The sequence below is a fragment of the Malaclemys terrapin genome, chromosome 2 (genome assembly GCF_027887155.1).
Source record: "Malaclemys terrapin pileata isolate rMalTer1 chromosome 2, rMalTer1.hap1, whole genome shotgun sequence".
NCBI classification, from domain to species: Eukaryota; Metazoa; Chordata; order Testudines; family Emydidae; genus Malaclemys; species Malaclemys terrapin.
In genome coordinates this window covers 165,143,581-165,163,119 of record NC_071506.1, presented here as the reverse complement: position 1 = coordinate 165,163,119, position 19,539 = coordinate 165,143,581, and the positions used below count along the sequence as shown (strand labels likewise).

General features: G+C 44.7%; 1 protein-coding gene across 2 annotated transcripts in view; it reads left to right on the top strand.

Moving 5' to 3' along the window:
* LPCAT1 (lysophosphatidylcholine acyltransferase 1) overlaps positions 1–19,539 on the top strand; it is a 162,673-nt gene that overhangs the window by 82,937 nt on the left and 60,197 nt on the right. For both annotated transcript variants that reach the window (XM_054018344.1, XM_054018345.1), the window contains exon 10: positions 12,005–12,130. In XM_054018344.1, the coding sequence (XP_053874319.1) occupies positions 12,005–12,130 (126 nt within the window). The remainder of the gene's footprint in view (positions 1–12,004; positions 12,131–19,539) is intronic.

Sequence of the window (19,539 nt, the reverse complement as noted above, 5' to 3'; positions counted from 1 at the left end):
CAGTTTGATTAGGCATAGATTTGCGCATTTTATTTTATTTTGCTTGTGACTTACTTTGTTCTGTCTGTTACTACTTTGAACCACTTAAATCCCACTGTCTGTATTTAATAAAATCACTTTCTATTTAGTAATTCACTCAGAGTATGTATTAATACCTGGGGGAGCAAAGAACTGTGCATATCTCTCTATCAGTGTTATAGACGGCGAACAATTTATGAGTTTGCCCTGCATAAACTTTATGCAGGGTAAAACGGATTTATCTGGGTTTAGACCCCATTGGGAGTTGGGCATCTGAGTGCTAAAGACAAGCACACTACTGTGAGCTGTTTTCAGGTAAACTTGCAGCTTTGGGACAAGTGATTCAGACCCTGGGTCTGTGGCTGGAGCCAGACGGGAGTGTCAGGTTCAGCAAGACAGGGTGCTGGAGTCCTGAGCTGGCAGGGAAAACAGGAGCAGGGGTAGTCTTTGCACATTGGGTGGCAGCTCCCAAGGGGGTTTCTGTGATCCAACCCGTCACAGTACTGGATCACAGAAATGAAGCATATCCCAGTTACGTTACATTCACTTATTACCATATTTTTCTAAAACTATCTCAGTTACATTATATTGACTTATCAAGTTTTTATAAAACCATATAGACTGCACAACGTCACAATACTGACCAGCAAATTATGAGTTTTTAAATACCTCACAAGGCATATTTTGTACAAACATTATTACAAAGGGAGTGAACATGGGTATATTCTGTTACAGGAAGTTGTGAAGGTAAGACATTAAATAAAGCAGAAATTGGTAGCTGGGCAGATCTCTGGGATTGTTTCAGCAGAGAGGGGGGAAACTGAGGTTAACATCCTGATGTTTGAGCTTGAAAGGAGGGAAGTGGTTGCTGCCTAAGTTGGAGATAAGGGGCACTGTAGTATTCATTTCAACTATTTTAAGTGAATAGTAGTCTTCAAACTTGATTAAAATTGACATTTTACAATGAAACAAACTTGGGTGCCTTAAGCTAGGCATGTAGATCCATATTAGGGAACTATATTTAGATAACATTTTGGTCCTCAACATATATGCAGATAACTAAATATGGATTTAGATGCCTATAAAGCTAAATAAGAGAGCCTGATATTTTTAAGGGTGTTAGGGACATGCGCTTCTTATTGATTTCAATCTATTTTGTGGTCCCTGGCAAGTAAATTGATGGAAGTTCTGATTTCTCATCTTCAAAAGACAGGCTCCTTTTTAAAGTGCCTAAATATGGATTTAGGTACCTAAAATTAGGCACCAAAGAATGCAGATGTTGGTCTAAATAATAAATAGTGTATTCACATGCACATGTGATTGGATAACAAATTAAGCCTTCTACTAAATTCTGTTTGTTAAAGAAATAGGTGGGAAATGTTGCATCTGTGTGTACAGCACTCATTGAAAACTTCATAGATTCAAAGATCCCAAGCCCGGAAGGGACCATTGTGATCATCTACACTCACCTCCTATTTACACCGGGCATAGAACTTAACCCCAAATAATTCCTAGAGCATAGCTGGATGGATGGATGGAGAATCCACCACAACCCTTGGCAAATTGTTCCAGTGGGTGATTACCCTCGCTGTTAAAAATTTACTCCTTATTTCCCGATTGAATTTGTCTAGTTTCAACTTCCAACCATTAGATCATGTTATACCTTACTCTGCAGGATTCAATACTCCTTTATAAAGTATTTGTTCCCCATGTAGATACTTAGACTGTAATCAAGTCACTCCTTAACCTTTTTTTCTTCTTGGAGTGCTTGCTCATGTCGATTCCATTCTAGGTGTGTGCGCGCGCCCATGTGCGCAGCAGCTGGAGATTTTTGTCTTAGCAGTACCTATAGGGCCAGCTGTGGTGCCTTTTAGAGTTCCGTGCTCATGCCGTGGTATATCAGTTGCTGCAGGCCTACACCCTCTCTGTTCCTTCTTACCGCCCGTGGTGGTCAGTTGGAGCACCTATCTTGCTTGACAAGAGCAAGCGGTTTTTCTTCCCTGGGACTGCATGCCTCTTGTACATTTGTTGGTAGCATTAAGTAGTTGTTAAGTGTTAGTTAACAGTTAGGGTCCCAGTGGGGACTTTGCCCCACAGTAGGGTATGCCCTGGGCTCCCAGGTTTAAGCCCTGCTCAGACTGCAGCAGGTCTGTCTGTGAGTGACCCCCATAACAGCTCGGGGGAGTCACACATTAAGGACCATTGCCGGGATCTGCAAGAACTTTTGTCCCTGCACCCAAAAGGAGTGGGATATTCACCTCAGGGCTCTCCTGATGGAGTCCACCCTCTGCCCGGCTTCCGAGCCTTCTATACAGGCTGCACCGAGCACCTTGGCCTCCATGCACAGCGCGCTGCTGGCATCAGCCTCTTCCCGACACCGTTCGCCATCGATGGTACCAAAAAAGAGGGCTAAGAAGCACTCTCTGGCACCAAGCAAGAAGGCCCAGGGTCAGGGGACATCCAGCAAGGGATCCAGGCCTGCCCGTCAGCCTTCTCCGGAGCTACGTGAGTGTGCCTCCACGACTGGGCCCCTTAGCCCCCTTAAAGGTCCGCAACGACTCCTGGGAGCGGTATGGGACCCAGAACCCTGCCTGCACCATCATCATTCCAAGCCCAGGCGCAGAGAGAGCACAGGTCTCCACCTGCCCCTATGATGCCTTTAGTGCCGCAAGAACAGGCTAAGGCTCCTGAGACAGCAATCCCGCCATTAAGACCCCTCAGGGGGCAGGGGAGCACTGCCAGTCACCGGACAAGAATCAATGATCTCCACTGCGTGGAGGATCCCGAGGCAGGTCCCAATCTCCTCATCGGTCGCCTGGACTCTGCTCCCAGTCTCCTCAGCACTACTCTCCAGCACAGGGTCGACGCCCCCCCATACTATCACCAGCATCGCTCACCCTCTCGCCGATCTACCACTAGACGTCAGTCCTGATTGCCGGCACCCTGGGAACACTCCTCATCTTATTGCCAGTCCCCCGGCACTGGGAGCGCTCTCCCTTGTACAGTTACCAGACAGTTATGTCTGGCCAGCGAACACCGGTAGTTTCGACCAGTAAGCAGACTCAGGCATCAATGGCCCCTTACTGGTTGCTGGAAGGTGGTTCCTCTGGCACGGAGGCCCAGTTCAGTCCATCGCCCTGACCTCAGCGACAGGATTGGGCACCGGAATCTTCTCCGCCGTCCACAGCACCGCAATGGCAGCAAGGCGAGTGGCCAACAAAGTGGCCATATTGGAGAGTATGGGGCGTTCCAATGATGATGTGCCCTTCGCAGCGCACCTTGGTGGCTGTGTCGGAGCAAAGGTCGGCGGCTCCACCGGCACTGGGCCCAGTACTGGAAGGCCGTTCTGAGGTCGGGGTAGAGGATCCCGTACCCACCCCTAAACCTCCCTCTCCAGCGGTGGCCGAGCCTCCAGTGCCTCCGCTGGTGGCCAAGTCTTCCTCATCTTCCCCAGATGAGGCGGTTGTGGGGCCTTCCAGGGCTAGCCCTTGGGATGACTTTAGGGAGCATCAAGTCCTTCTATGGCGGGTGGCCAAGAACTTGGGGCTCGAGGTGCAGGGGATGAAGAGCAGGAGGATGCCTTTTTCAATGTCCTCTCGGCCTCCACACCTGCCCAGGTCACCCTGCCCGTAAACGACTGGGTCCTCAAGATTGCCAAATCGCTGTGGCAGACCCCATCCACCTCCCGCCCACCTCGAAATGGGCTGAGAAAAAGCACTTTGTGCCGGCCAAAGGTTTTGAATACCTTTATTCTCACCCACCTCCAGGCTCACTGATTGTGTCTGCGGCCAATGAAAAGGAGAAGCAGGTACACACTGCCGCTACTCCCAAGAATAAAGAAGCCAAAAAACTCGATTTATTTGGCAGGAAACTTTATTCACAGCCAGCCTACAAGTCCGGGTGGCGAGCCATCAGGCCCTGTTGAGCCGATATAATTTTGAGCTTTGGGACAGTCTCCAAAAGTTCCAGGACTCTCTTCTTCAGGGTCAGGCTCAGGACTTTGGTACCCTGGTAGAGGAAGGGACTGCAGCTGCCAGATATTCCCTGCAAATGGCATGGGAATTGGTGGACTTGATGGCAAGGGTGGTCAAATTGGCTGTAGTCATGCAATGCAGCTCCTGACTCCAGACAAGCGGGCCTGTCTCAGGAGATGGAGGCCTCTATTCAGGACCTCCCCTTTGACAGAATTGGGCTCTTCTCTGATCAGACAGACGCCAGGCTACACCGGTTGAAGGACACTAAAACTACCCTTCGCTCGTTGAGCATGCATACCCCACAGTCTGCCAGAAAGCCATTTCAGCCTCCGCTGCTGTCAAGGCCTTGGCAAGCCTGACAGGGATCTGCAAGAAGAAGGGACGCTGGGGTTAGCCATTGCCGCCCTTCCTATTCTCGCTCGCCATCTGAGCCCGGACCCACTAAGAATCCAAGGGGGGCCAAAAGCGATGGTTTTGAGGGTGCGCTCAAGAGCGACACTACTGTCATCCGGCCGGATCCTGCCCATCGTTTCCTCAACCGCCTTTCTCCCTACCGCTTGGCCTGGTCACAGGTTACCTTAGACTGCTGGGTCCTGGACATAGTAGCTCGGGACTATACCCTGCCGTTTTTGGATACCCCTCCTTCCCACCCTGTGCTCCTTTTCCCTCTTCAGGGACCCCTTTCACGAACAACTCCTGGTTCAGGAGGTCGACAAGCTTCTGCAGTTGGGGGCGGTTCCTCGGGACATGGAAGGCAGAGGATTCTATTCCGGATACTTCCTGATCCAAAGCGGGACCTCAGACCCATCCTGGACCTGTGTGGCTTCAACAAGTCTGTCAAGAAGTTGAAGTTCCTCACGGTCTCCCTGGCCTCCATTATCCCCTCCCTAGATCCGGGGGACTGGTACATAGCTCTTGACTTAAAGGATGCTTACTTCCATGTCTCCATATTCCCAGGACACAGATGTTTCCTGCATTTCATAGTGGCTGGGCGCCACTTCCAGCTCACGGTGCTGCCCTTTGGCCTGTCCTCGGCCCCCAGGATGTTCACGAAATGCATGGCGCTGGTAGCGGCTTACCTCATTGTCTTCGGTCAAGATACCGAAGCCGTTACGGCGTTCCACCGTCCGCTTCAGAGCAGGTCGGTCTTCACCAATCCCATGACGGGACGATTCCTGAAAGGTCTAAACACCTGTACCTGCACGTCCAGGACCTGGTCCCCCCATGGGAACTGAATCTTGTGCTTTCGAAGCTCATGGGCCCCTCCTTTGAACCCTTTGCTTCCTGCTCCCTTCTGCTTCTCGCCTGGAAAGTGTCCTTCTGGGTCACTATAACTTAAGCCTGGTGGGTGTCCGAGATCAGGGCGCTCACGTCAGAGCCGCCTTATACGGTCTTCTACAAGGAGAAGGTCCAGCTGCGTCCACACCCAGCTTTTCTGCTCAAGGTCATTTCCGAGTTCCGCACTGGCCAAGACATTTACTTACCGGTCCTCTGTCTGAAGCCTCATGCATCAGATGAGGAGTGCAGGTTCCATACTCTGGACGTCAGACGGGCGCTGGCCTTCTACATTGACAGAACACGGCCATTCCATAAGTCAGCCCAGAGAATCTCGTCTTGGATCACGGCCTGCATCCGCTATTGCTACGAGCTGGCAAAAGTGCCTCCGCCGGCAATCGTGACAGCTCACTTGACTTGGGTGCAGGCAGCTTTGACAGACATCCTGGTGCAGGTGCCGATCTAAGAAATTTGTCAGGCCGTCACTTGGTAGTCTGTTCATACATTTGTGTCGCACTATGCACTGACCCAGCAGGCTCGAGATGACGTTGGTTTTGGCAGAGCTGTACTACAAGCTGCACGACGGTGAACTCCGAGCCCACCTCCATTGATATTGCTTGCGAGTCACCTAGAATGGAATCCTCATGAGCAAGCACTCGAAGGAAAAACAGTTACCTACCTTTCGTAACTGTTGTTCTTTGAGATGTGTTGCTTATGTCCATTCCATTACCCGCCGTCCTGCCTCTCTGTTGGAGTGGTCAGCAAGAAGGAACTGAGAGCACGTGGGCCGGTAGCACCTGATATACTGAGGCATGAGTGCCACTCTAGAGGGTATAGCTGGCCCTAAGGCAAAAATCTCCGATGGCTGCGCATGTGGGCGTACGCACACCTAGAATGGAATCTACATGAGCAACACATCTCGAAGAACAACAGTTACAAAATGTAGATATAACAGGGTTTTTTTCCAGCTAAATAGATAGACTCAAAGAGTTCAATCACTATAAGGCATATTTTCTAATCCTTTAATCATGATCATGACTCTTCTCTGAACCTTCTCCAATTTATCAATCTCCATCTTGAACTGTGGTCACCAGAGCTGGACATAATATTTCAGGAGTGGTTGCAACAGAGCCAAATAGAATAATCTCTCTCCTCATACTCGAGATTCCCATGTTTATGCATCTCAGGATTGCATTAGCCCTTTTGGCCACAGTGTCGCACTGAGAGCTCATGTTCAGCTATTATCCACCTCAACCCTTAAATCTTTTACAGATTCATTGCTTCCCAGGATAGATTCCCTCATTCTGTAAGTATGGCCTACATTCTTTGTTCCTAGATTTATATGTTTACATTAGCCTTATTAAAATGCATGTGATTTGCTTGTGCCTAGGTTACCAAGCAATCCAGATCACACTGATCAGTGACCTGTCTTCTTCATTATTTACCACTCCTCCAATTGTTATTGATCTGCTAAGTTTATCAGTGATTTTAGATTTTTCCCAGGCCATTAATAAAAATGTTACAGTCTAGGGCCAAGAACCAATCCTTGGAGGTCTTTAATTTCTTGATCACAAATTTTATTCTACAAGAACTCTAATCATATTTATGTGCAGGCTAGATGGTGTACAGCAGATGAGGAAGCTGATAAATATTTAGCTCTAAACTGTCTACAATGAGAGCAGCTCAGGGAGAGAAGGTGATCATAATGAGCCTACTTCCGCTTGCCAACCTCCATAAAGGCTGGATATAATTGCAGCCTACGACCACTGAGGAGTGCAGGAACACACATTTTTCAAAAGTGATTACTGATGGTTGGGTGCCCAACGTGAGACATCTTAAAGGCGTTTTAAAATGCTTTCTTGGGAAGTGCTTAGCACCTGCCCTCTGAAAATCAAGCTGGCGGCACGACTACACTTGCACTTCACAGTGCTGCCAAGGCCTAAAATAAGAAGAGAACAAGTTAAGAATTATTTAGACAAGACAGATGTCTTCAAGTCACCAATATCTTGAAAAGTCATGGATTCCAGAGAGATTCCAGAGGGCTATAAAAGGGCAAATATAGTGCCAGCCTCTAAAAAGGGGAATAAGGACAACCTGGGGAATTACAGACCAGTCAGCTTAACTTCAGTACCTGAAAAATAATGGAGCAAATAAGCAATCAGTTTGCAAACACCTAGAAGATAATACAATAATAATTAACAGTGAGCATGGATTAGTCAAGAACAAATGATGTCAAACCAACCTAATAGTTTCCTTTGACAGAGTAACAAGCCTTGTGGATGGGGGGAAGCAGTAGATGCGGTAATCCTGACTTTATTAAGGCTTTTGATATTGTCTTGCATGACTTTTTCTCATAAACAAACTAGGGAAATACAACCTAGATGGAGTTACTATAAGGTGGGTGCATAAGTGATTGGAAAACCATTTCCAGAGAGTAGTTATCAGTGGTTCACAGGGAAGGGCATATTGGGTGGGATAACCCACAAGGATTAGTTCTGGGTCTGGTTCTGTTCCATATCTTCATCAGTGTTTTAGTTAATAGCATCGAGAGTAACCTTATAAAGTTTGTGGACAATACCAAGCTTGGAGGGGTTGCAAATACTTTGGAGGGTAGGAGTACAATTCAAAATGATCTGGACAAACTGGAGAAATGGTCTGCAGTAAATAGGATGAAATTCAATAAGGACAAATGCAAAATACTCCAGTTAAGAAAGAACAATCAGTTGCACATGTACAAAATGAAAAAACACTGCCTAGGATAGAGTACTGCGGAAAGGAATCTGTGGGTCAGTGGATCACAAGCTAAATATGGGTCGAGTAACACTGTTGCAAAAAAAGCAAACATCATTCTGGGATGTATTAGCAGGAGTGTTGTAAGCAAGACACAAGAAGTAATTCTTCTGCTTTACTCTGTGCTGATTAGGCCTCAACTAAAATATTGTGTCCAGTTCTGGGCACCACATTTCAGGACAGTTTTGGACAAATTGGAGAAAATCCACAGAAGAGCAATAAAAATGATTAAGATCTAGAAAACATGACCTTGACTGAAAAATTGGGTTTTAGTCTGGAGAAGAGCAGACTTGACGGGGGACATAAGTTTTCACCTACATAAAAGACTGTTACAAGCATTGGGTGCTGAGAGGTAAATGGTTCTGGTTAACCTCTGAGGATAGGACAAGAAGCAATGGGCTTAAGTCGCAGCAAGGACTGTTTATATATTAGGAAATACTTCCCAACTGTCAGGGTAGTTAAGCACTGTAATAACTTGCCTAGGGAGGTTGTGGAATTTCCATCACTGGAGATTTTTAGAGCGGGTTAGACAAACACCTGTCAGAGATGGTCTAGATAATACTTAGTCCTGCCATGAGTGCAGGGGACTGCACTAGAGAACCTCTCAAAGCCCCTTCCAGTCCTATGATTGTATGATTCTATGTTCATGTAACTAAAGAAAATAAGGTTGCACTTGCAATTTAAATTTCTCATGTATTTGCCTTCTGCCTGTCCAGGGAATTGTTGGGTATCTGCTTCTGCTTACCACTGGAGGCACGAATATTAAAATTTGTGTATAGCAATTGCTGCTTGCTTATTAGTCACATGGGTTCCTGTACTTCATAAAAACTTTGGTTAGATTCCTCTTGTTAGTTAGCTCTAATGTTGAGCAAATTTCATAAGGTTTAGAAGTTAATTTCCAATCATTGGCAATCCATTATAAGTGTGAAAGACTATTGACCAGCCACTCCCATAGGTACTGAGGGATCAGAGTTTTAGCACCTATTTGCTCCCACTGTGTATACTCTGGTTCAGTCTACCAATGCATTTCTCTCACCTAGACCCATCACAAGCTGGACTCCAGACCTTAGAGTTTCCCCTTCCCTCTTTCTCTTGCATCTGTGAGTTGTAGCCATCACATGTCCCTCTGAAGAGGTGGCACTGGGTGCTGAGAATGTCTGCTGACACCAGACCTTGGCCACCAGAAGCTTTAGTGCAGGGGTCTCAAACTCAAATGACCATGAGGGCCACATGAGGACTAGTACATTGGCCGAGGGCCGCATTACTGACACCTCCCCCCGCCACCCTTGGCCCCGCCCCTTCCATGAAGCCTTGCCCCCATTCCAACCCCTTCTCTGAAATCCCCACCCCAACTCTGCCCCCTTCCTGCCCCCAGGGAGGGCAGGAGGGGTGTGGGGCTCAGGGCAGGGAGTTGTGGTGTGGGGTGCAGGAGGGGTGCGGGGTACAGCAGGGGGTTGGGCTGCAGGAGGGGCTCGGGGGGTGGGCTCTGGCCCGACACGCATCGGGGACAGGGCAGGCTGCACCGCTCCAGGAAGTGGCCAGAACCTGGGGGAGGAGGGGCACAGGGGTCTGAGTGTTGCTGTTGCTTCAGGCACCGCCCACAGCAGCTCCCGTTGGCTGGGAATGGGGAACTGCCCTTCCTCCTGTGCGCGTCGGGCTGGAGCTGCTCTAGGTAAACGCAGGGGGGGCGGCTCGAGGAGCTCGCGGGCCGCAGAAAACAACCCCGCGGGCCGCATGTGGCCCCCGGGCCGCGTGTTTGAGACCCCTGCCTTAGTCCTTCAGGAGAGGAAATCTAGAAGACCATGGAAAAAGGTTAGGGTCTGTGGTCAAAGGATACTCTCCAGGCATGTTTGAGTTACTTGGGGTAAGCCCCGTCCTACCAGCCAAAATTATTCCCCTTGCCTTAATCAACACAGCTCCATTGGTCATAGCAGACCCATTACTAGCTATTCATAATTTATATCCTGATGAGACCCCTCAAGAAAGGGTTCTCATTTATCATGTGACTCTGTCTACCTGAATTAGATGAATTTATCTGGATATGGCCTCACTGCAAAATCAGTATATGCCAACCTAACTTTGCTTCTTTTTTGATGGCTTCATTAAATATCTGAGCCTTGGCATCTTATCGGTCCTTATAGTGACTGCCTTTGGGGGAGGCCCTCCATTCATCCAAAATAAGAGTTTAGTTTCTCACCCTCACATGTTCAGATCCATCAAAGCAGTGGCAAAACTTACTCTTCCAGTTAAAGTACTTGTTATGAGTTGGAAGCTTAACGTGGAACTGGGATGGTTAAGGAAATAATCTTTTAAATCAATGGTGGGTACTTTATTGTTCTTGTCACTTAAAGTTGCATTCTTTGGGGTCATAATTTGGGCAAGGAAGATCCAGTGAATTGCTTCCCTTATCCTTTAAGAAAGCCTTGAGTTCTTTCCTGACAATGTAGTTCTTTGGAGAACATTTGTATTGCTTCCTAAATCAGTGTTACCTTATCATCTAAAGCACGAGATTACACGGTCTTCATTCTGCTCTAATCCTCCTAAGGAAGTAACAGGGCCGGCTCTGGCTTTCTGACCGCCCCAAGCAAAACAAAAAAAACCGCACGGCCAGAGCCAGGGTGCAGGGGGACTTCCTGCGCTGCAAATGTGCCCCCGCTAGCGGGGGGAGGGAGCTGGGGGAGAGAGAGAAGGGGGGCGGCCAGGGCTTTAGCGGGGCGTGCCCCCTGCCAGGAGGGCTCTGCACCACTCCGGTCAGTGGGGAGGGAAGGACGCAGGCTGCCCTGCTGGGCTTGCTGCAGGGCGCTCCAGTCCTCCACGCTGCTGCCCCCTACAGGGCGGCCAGAGCGGAACAACAACAACAACAAAAAGCGGCCGTGCAGCCCTAGGATTGGGCGGAATGCCGCCTCCTACAAGCTGCCGCCCCAAGCACTAGCTTGCTCGGCTGGTGTCTAGAGCCAGCCCTGGGAAGTAAGGTGGCATTTCCTAAATCTGTTGAGCTATAAAATTCTACTTAGGCAGAAAAAGTATTTCCAAAAAATGGGTGTTTCTTTAATCAGCTATGCTGGCATGAATTGAGGTCTCAAAGCTTTGAAAGCAATTATTGCCCACTATGTCTGAGGAGCAATTATTAGTTCTTATAAGAAAGAAAACCTTTCTTCTTAGTCTAAAAGCTCTCTCTACAAGACCTATTTTTAACTTTTTCGGGAGTGAGAAAAGAGGGAGAAATATTGTTTTCATGAGGAAATCTGAAAAGCAGCTATATTGAGGTCCTCCACTCTTGCATCCATTTTATAATGTTTTGTGAATCATAAACAGCAGATGTTGCCTTCTTATAGGCTGCCATCATCACTTTCACAAGCATTCTTGTCAGTTTCACCTATGAGTAAGGAGCCTTCCTCAATTTTACCTCAGCTCTGGGATTCCTGGTCAATTTCACCTTAGGACACTGCCCGCCTCAGTTTCTGGGTATGTCTACACAGCAAAGAAAAACCCGTGGCTGGCCCGTGCCAGCTGACTCGGGCTTGCAGGGGATCGGGCTGTGGGGTTGTTTCATTGCTGTGTAGAGATCTGGGCTGGGGCTGGAGCTCGGGCTCTGGGACCCTGTAGGTCAGTGGTACTTTTTCCTTGGTCATACTTCAGGAAGCTTTTATGTGAATTTTATTTCCTTATTTTTGTTCTACTTTTATATTATCCTTAGTGTTCTTTTTTTTTGTATCTCCTTGGACTTGTATCTGAAGAGTCAAAGTAAACATTCTGCAGCAAGTTTTCATAGAATGTATCTTTTGTTTTTTGTACGTACATTTGCTCCGTTGGCTATTCACTTTTTAAATTTTTGCTTTGATATATTTGTATAGGGTTTAATGCTGTACACAGCCAAGGTAATAAAGAGGGGTGTGTGTGTGTATCAAAAGAGATTATATTTATTGTATCGGGTTTCTTTACTCAAGGGCCTTGGGAGTTTCAGTAACAGACTACACATTTGAAGACTGCCAGCTAGCTTTGGCTGAAGGACAACTTCGTCTGCCTTCAAACACCTGCCTTTTAGAATTTGCAAAGCTTGTGAGAAGCCTTGGGTGAGCATATAATATGATTTTTATTTACTAACATTTATACACACGCAACTGTCTTAGTTACCTTTATGACTAGAAAATGGAATTTTATATTACAAACAGGAAGCGCTAATGTATATTTCAAGAAGTACCTCATTAGAGGTCCCCTCCTTGCACCCTTCAAGGTTGGAGAGGTTTTGTCTGGACCAGCAGGTGAAAGAAAATTTTGGCTCCTTTAAGGAAAGAAGATTGCAGTGTTAGTCTTTTGGCTCCTGAGCCATCAGCTGATAGTTTGTAAGCCCTTCCCCCTGCCTGAGGTGTCATTCTTCACCCTGAACAAAGCTCTTCCTCTTGGGATGAGAGTAGGATATCCAGGTTTTGGGGCCTTGCTTTGGGCATCATCCTAGTTACTTTCTGGGAGGCTGGGAAGGAATTTTCCCCTCACTGCCAGATTGTCCTGGGCACAGTATGGGGTTGTTTCATCTTCTCCTGAGCAGCCCAAGGAACTGGTGGGTTCGGTCAGATTGTAAAATTCATGTTGTCACAACTTGGTGAATGCCTCATGTGGATACGCATTTGATAGGGGGTCCAATTCCACTGCAGATTAGAAGGCATCTCCTAAAGGAAGTGGGAAATGGAATTGGGGCTCCTAATGTCTTGTATGGCAAGGAGTCAACCCCTCTTCCCTTAATTTTCATACGAGGGGATAGCAGTCAGAACCTAGCAAACAGTGCTGGGGTCATTGTGTGTGGGATTGGGCTGGGGGCAGCCCTCCCCCTGGTGGTAAAGAAAGATGTGGGAGTGCCAATATGTGTCAACTTACAGAAAGAAGGATGAGCTGCACTGGATGTCTTGTTGCTGGATAGTTCCCAGATGTGTTACTTAGTTAAGGTGTGGCCTAGCTAAACAATATTATTGGTATTTTGTCTGTCTTCCTCAAGTACCTGGAATCATCTCACTGGATTTATTTTTAAAATCCCACACTTGTAACACTTCAGACAAGTCTCAGGTGATCTTGAATTATAAGACAACAAATGCACACAATGCTTCAACTGGTTGCTCCTCTCCCAGCATGCCTAGAAAAAGCAGCTATGGACAGCTTATGGTTCTATCTTCTGCCAATGTTGATTAAGGCTGATGTGTAAGCACTAGGGCTGTCAAGTGATTAAAAAAATTAATCACGATTAATTGCACTGTTAATAGAATACCATTTATTTAAATATTTTTGGGTGTTTTCTCCATTTTCAAATATATTGATTTCAGTTATAACAGAATACAAAGTGCACAGTGCTCACTTTACAAATATTTGTAATAAAAATAAATATAATGTAAAAAACAAAATAAACAGTATTTTTCACTAATACAAGTACTGTAGTGCAATCTCTTTATCATGAAACTTGAACTTACAAATGTTGAATTATGTACAAAAAAAACTGCATTAAAAATAAAACAATATAAAACTTTAGCGCCTACAAGTTCACTCAGTCCTATTTCTTGTTCAGCCAATGTCTCAGACAAACAAGTTTATCATTGCAGGAGATAATGCTGCCTCCTTCTTGTTTACAATGTCACCTAAAAGTGAGAACAAGTGTTTTCATGGCACTGTTGTAGCTGGCGTTGCAAGATATTTATATGCCAGATGTGCTAAACATTAATATGTCCCGTCAACCACCATTCCAGAGAACATGCATCAATGCTGATGACGGGTTCTACTCAATAACAATCCAAAGCAGTGCAGACCGACACATGTTCATTTTCATCATCTGAGTCACCAATCTGGCAACTTTCTTTCAAGTTTTCTTGTTTGCCTCCTCACCTGGAAGCATGAAGTGTTGCCTCATGTTTCCTTTTCCAACTCTAATTATTTCCTTTCACTAATTAATCCTTTATCTTCCAGCAGCTGTACATAGGAGGAAGGAAAGGAGAAAATAATTTCTAGTGTAGGAAATATAGAAGATAGAAGAAGAACAGTAAGGATAAGTGCTTTTTCTGTAGAGAGAAAAGGATCTCCAACAGGACAATAGAGAATGCTACAGGGAGTCAGCAGGAACGTTCTATTCTCCACACCAAATTTACCTCTAAATGCTCTGAGCTGACCTGTACTCAAAGTAAACCCCTCTCCTTTAGTATGCAGGTGCTAATCCTCGGGCTCATTTTAGTCTCCTTGCAACATTGCTTGGCTTCTGTGCCTGCTCAGCAGGCTACCAATCAGCCTCAAAGCTGTTGGCCCAATTTATGTCCTCTTGAATTCTGGATGTTAGTGGCTGTTGTCAAAACCAACAATGAAACTCTGCTAAATGGGCATTCTTCCTTGATTTTTTTCAGAGGCTCTGTGACTCCCTGATTTGGGTGTCTATCAGGGTGATAGACTCCCTGAATTAGGTGTTTATCAGGATGGATTGAGTTAAATCACTAAGTGGAAAACATTGATTTAAATAATTGGTTTTAATCAACTTTTCCATTTGTACTCCAGTTATTTTTTTAAAGAAAGGTGCATTCTCAGTGATTGATATAAGCATTAAAAATGTTGATTTATAACTAAATAGAGCCTTTATACTATATTTGGGACATCTTTTTGCTAGCTAGTATGGTACCCTATAACTATATACATTTATTTAAGCAATGATATGGCTTAATATTTTCAGATTCTTACTATTTGTACAGTTTTAGTATGTTAGAAAATGTTGAATGATATATTGCTTGTTTATTAGACAATTAACTTTTTGCTCATGATTTGTGTCATCCTGTCTTAGGATGGTAACTTTGGAATTTAATTAAACAAGAAATCACATTTAAAATTCATTTTTTTATTAAACAAAACCTTAAATATTTTGGATGAGTACATTTTTCTTATCAAAACATGTTTCACATTTATAACTAAATTAGTTATTAAACAGAGGGATTAATTGTAGTCAGTGAATTAAACTGATTATTTCAGGTCAGCCTGGGAAATATGTTTCAAATACGCCTAAGTGAAAGGGACTGAAGTTTAAGTTCCTATTTGCTTAAGTTTTTTGAAAATGAGACAGTCTCCTGACTTACTTAGGCTGACCTGTTGTGCCACATTTATAGAGCTTAACCTCAAAAGTTAGATGTTTTCCCCCAATACTTTGTTTATGTAGAAAAGAAGCCTTTAACTCAGTTTTGATAGCGGCTTATGAATTCAGCGTATTTATTTTTTATTTATATATTTTAAGAGATTATAATAAGTTTAGGCCATATGTTTTATATTGAATTCAGATTTAATTTTAAACAGGTTTATTTTTACAAAGAAAAACTTAGATTTTTTATTTTATTTAAATTATTATTTAAATTTAAAAAAAATCTATTTTTAAATCATGGATTTTTATCCATCTTGGCATCTGTACGTTGTGGGAAATCTCAGCTGTTCTTGGCTTTTCCCCACTAATAGGAAGACTGCAATCCTGTTCTTTTGCACAGTGGAATGTAGCTTGCAGTAGGACCCTCAACATACACTTGCTTGAGGTGCAGTCACTATGCAGTTTATTCATTGATTTAAGGGTCAGAAAGGACTGTTGCAATTTTGTAGTTTGACCCCCTAAAATGTCACTCAATAATTCTTAAATTAAGCCCAAAAACTTGTGGTTGAACAAGAGCATGACATCTAGGAAAACATCCAGTCTTAATTATAAAGATTTCAAATGATGTAGAATTTACCACATACCTTAGTAGGTTGTTCCAGTTAAAATTTACACTTTATTTCCAGTATGAACTTATCTAGCTTTGAATTCCAGTCACTGGATCATGTTATAGCTTTGTCTGCTACATTGAATCGCCCTGTTTTCATAGATTAATGGATTTTGAAGGCCAGAAGGGACCACTAGATCATCTATTCTGACCTCCTGTATATTATAAGGCCATTGCATTTCACTCAGTTAACCCTAAATCGAGCCCAATAACGTGTTTGGTTAAAGCATATCTTCCAGAAAGGCATCCGATCTTGCTTTGAAGACATGGAGATGGAGTGTCCACCGCATCTTTTGGTGGCTTGTTCCAATGACAAATCACCCTCATAGTTAAAAATGTGTGCCTCATTTCTGATTTGAAATTTATCTGATTCCAGCTTTCAGACATGTTATGCTTTTCTCTGCCAGATTAAAGAGCTTTCGTAGCCAGTATTTTCACCCTGTAAAGGTACTTATACACTGTAATCAAGTGGCCCCCTGATCTTTTTGATAAGCTAATCAGATTGATCTCCGTAAGCTTCTCACTGTAAAGCATTTTCTCCAGTCCTCAAATAATTTTTGTGGCTCTTTGCACCTTCTCTGGTTATTGAATATCCACTTTAAAATGTGAACACCAAAACTGGACATAGTATTCCACTATCACTCTCACCAATGTCATATACAGAATTCCACTATCACTCTCACCAATGTCATATACAGAGTTAAAATCACTTCCCTACTCCTACTCATGACCCCCCTGTTTATACATCAAAGGATCATGTATTTGTTATGCTGTGGCAAAAAGGACTATGGGAGATCATATTGAGCTGTTTGTTCACTATGACCCGTAAACCTTTTTCAGAATCACTGCTTTCTCGAACACAGTCCCCTATTCTATAGGTATGGCCTGGATTCCTTGTTCTTGGATGTATGACCCTCCATTTGGCTGCATTAAAAATAATTTTGTTTGGATGGGCTCATTTTACCACGTGATCAGATCACCTTGTGTGATTGCCCTGTCCTCCTCATTATTTACCACTCCACTGTCATTGTTGACATTTGATCTGCAGACTTTATCAGCAGTGATTTTATATTCCAGATCATAGATAAAAATAGCATCAGTCCTGGAACTGGTACCTGCGGACCCCCTTAAAAACAACCCTATTCAATGATGATTCTTCATTGAAAACTACTTCTTGGGATCTTTCAGTTAGCCAGTTTTTAATCCACTTAATGTGTGATTAACTGATATTGCTAGTGTTAATGTCATGTGGTACTAGAGTCAAATGCCTTACAATAGTCTAAGTATACTACATTTACACAATTCATTTAATTATTCATATTGTATAGAGCTAACACATTTATGCAGTTACCCTTTATCAATCAAACTTGTAATCACATCAGAAAATGAAAGAAAGATCTGTCAGACTAATCACATGAGGATGATGTACTTTAACATATTTCTTAGTTACTAATAGACTAGAAAGAGCATCAGATAGGTATATTCAGTTTTAAATGCGCAGGCCTGGAAAACTTCCACCCAAGAGACCTTAAAGTGTTGGCGGAGGAGCTCTCTGGCCTGCTGGTGTTCATTTTTAATAAACCTTGGAATATCAGGGAAATTCTGCAACACTGGACAAGTGTTAATGTTGTGCCAATATTCAAGCAGAATGACCTGGGTAACTATAGGTCTTCCTTCCTTCCTTCCTTCTTGGGCTCTGTTAGTTAGCACGTTGAGCCATATGCATTCAAGATATTGTGGAAGAGTTATCAATAACTCTAAAACAGATAATGGTGTCTTTAATATTGAGTACCATCCTCCTAGAATCATAGAATATCAGGTTGGAAGGGACCTCAAGAGGTCATCTAGTCATCTAGTCCAACCCCCTGCTCAAAGCAGGACCAATTCCCAACTACATCATCCCAGCCAGGGCTTTGTCAAGCCCTCGGTTGGACTCTTTCCAATTTTTCCACATCCTTCCAGTATTCACAGTATTCCAGATGAGGCCTCACCAATGTCGAATAAAGGGGAACGATCACGTCCCTCGATCTGCTGGCAATGCCCCTACTTATACAGCCCAAAATGCCCATAGCCTTCTTGGCAACAAGAGCACACTGTTGACTCATATCCAGCTTCTCGTCCACTGTAACCCCTAGGGCCTTTTCTGCAGAACTGCTACCTAGCCATTCGGTCCCTAGTCTGTAGCAGTGCATGGGATTCTTCCGTCCTAAGTGCAGGACTCTGCACTTGTCCTTGTTGAACCTCATCAGGATTCTTTTGGCCCAATCCTCTAATTTGTCTAGGTCCCTCTGTATCCTATCCCTACCCTCTAGTGTATCTACCACGCCTCCTAGTTTAGTGTCATTTGCAAACTTGCTGAAAGTGCAGTCCACACCATCCTCCAGATCATTAATAAAGATATTAAACAAAACCGGCCCCAGGACCGACCCTTGGGGCACTCCACTTGAAACCGGCTGCCAACTAGACATGGAGCCATTGATCACTACCCGTTGAGCCCGACGATCTAGCCAGCTTTCTATCCACCTTACAGTCCATTCATCCAGCCCATACTTCTTTAACTTGGCGGCAAGAATACTGTGGGAGACCGTAACAAAAGCTTTGCTAAAGTCAAGGAATAACATATCCACTGCTTTCCCCTCATCCACAGAGCCAGTTATCTCATCATAGAAGGCAATTAGGTTAGTCAGGCACAACTTCCCCTTCGTGAATCCATGCTGACTGTTCCTGATCACTTTCCTCTCCTCTAAATGTTTCATAATTGATTCCTTGAGGACCTGCTCCATGATTTTTCCAGGGACTGAGGTGAGGCTGACTGGCCTGTAATTCCCCGGATCCTCCTCCTTCCCTTTTTTAAAGATGGGCACTACATTAGCCTTTTTCCAGTCATCTGGGACCTCCCCCGATCGCCATGAGTTTTCAAAAATAATGGCTAATGGCTCTGCAATCTCACCCGCCAACTCCTTTAGCACCCTCGGATGCAGTGCACCCGGCCCCATGGACTTGTGCACGTCCAGTTTTTCTAAATAGTCCCGAACCACTTCTTTCTCCACAGAGGGTTGGTCACCTTCTCCCCATGCTGTACTGCCCAGTGCAGCAATCTGGGAGCTGACCTTGTTATTGAAGACAGAGGCAAAAAAATCATTGAGTACATTAGCTTTTTCCACATCCTCGGTCAGTAGGTTGCCTCCCTCATTCAGTAAGGGACCCACACTTTCCTTGATTTTCTTCTTGTTGCTAACATACCTGAAGAAACCCTTCTTGTTACTCTTAACATCTCTTGCTAGCTGCAACTCCAAGTGTGATTTGGCCTTCCTGATTTCACTCCTGCATGCCTGAGCAATATTTTTATACTCCTCCCTGGTCATTTGTCCAATCTTTCACTTCTTGTAAGCTTCTTTTTTGCATTTAAGATCAGCAACGATTTCACTGTTTAGCCAAGTTGGTCGCCTGCCATATTTACTATTCTTTCTACACATCGGGATGGTTTGTTCCTGCAACCGCAATAAGGATTCTTTAAAATACAGCCAGCTCTCCTGGACCCCTTTGCCCTTCATGTTATTCTCCCAGGGGATCCTACCCATCAGTTCCCTGAGTCAAAGTCTGCTTTTCTGAAGTCCAGGGTCCGTATTCTGCTGCTCTCCTTTCTTCCTTGTGTCAGGATCCTGAACTCGACCATCTCATGGTCACTGTCTCCCAGGTTCCCATCCACTTTTGCTTCCCCTACT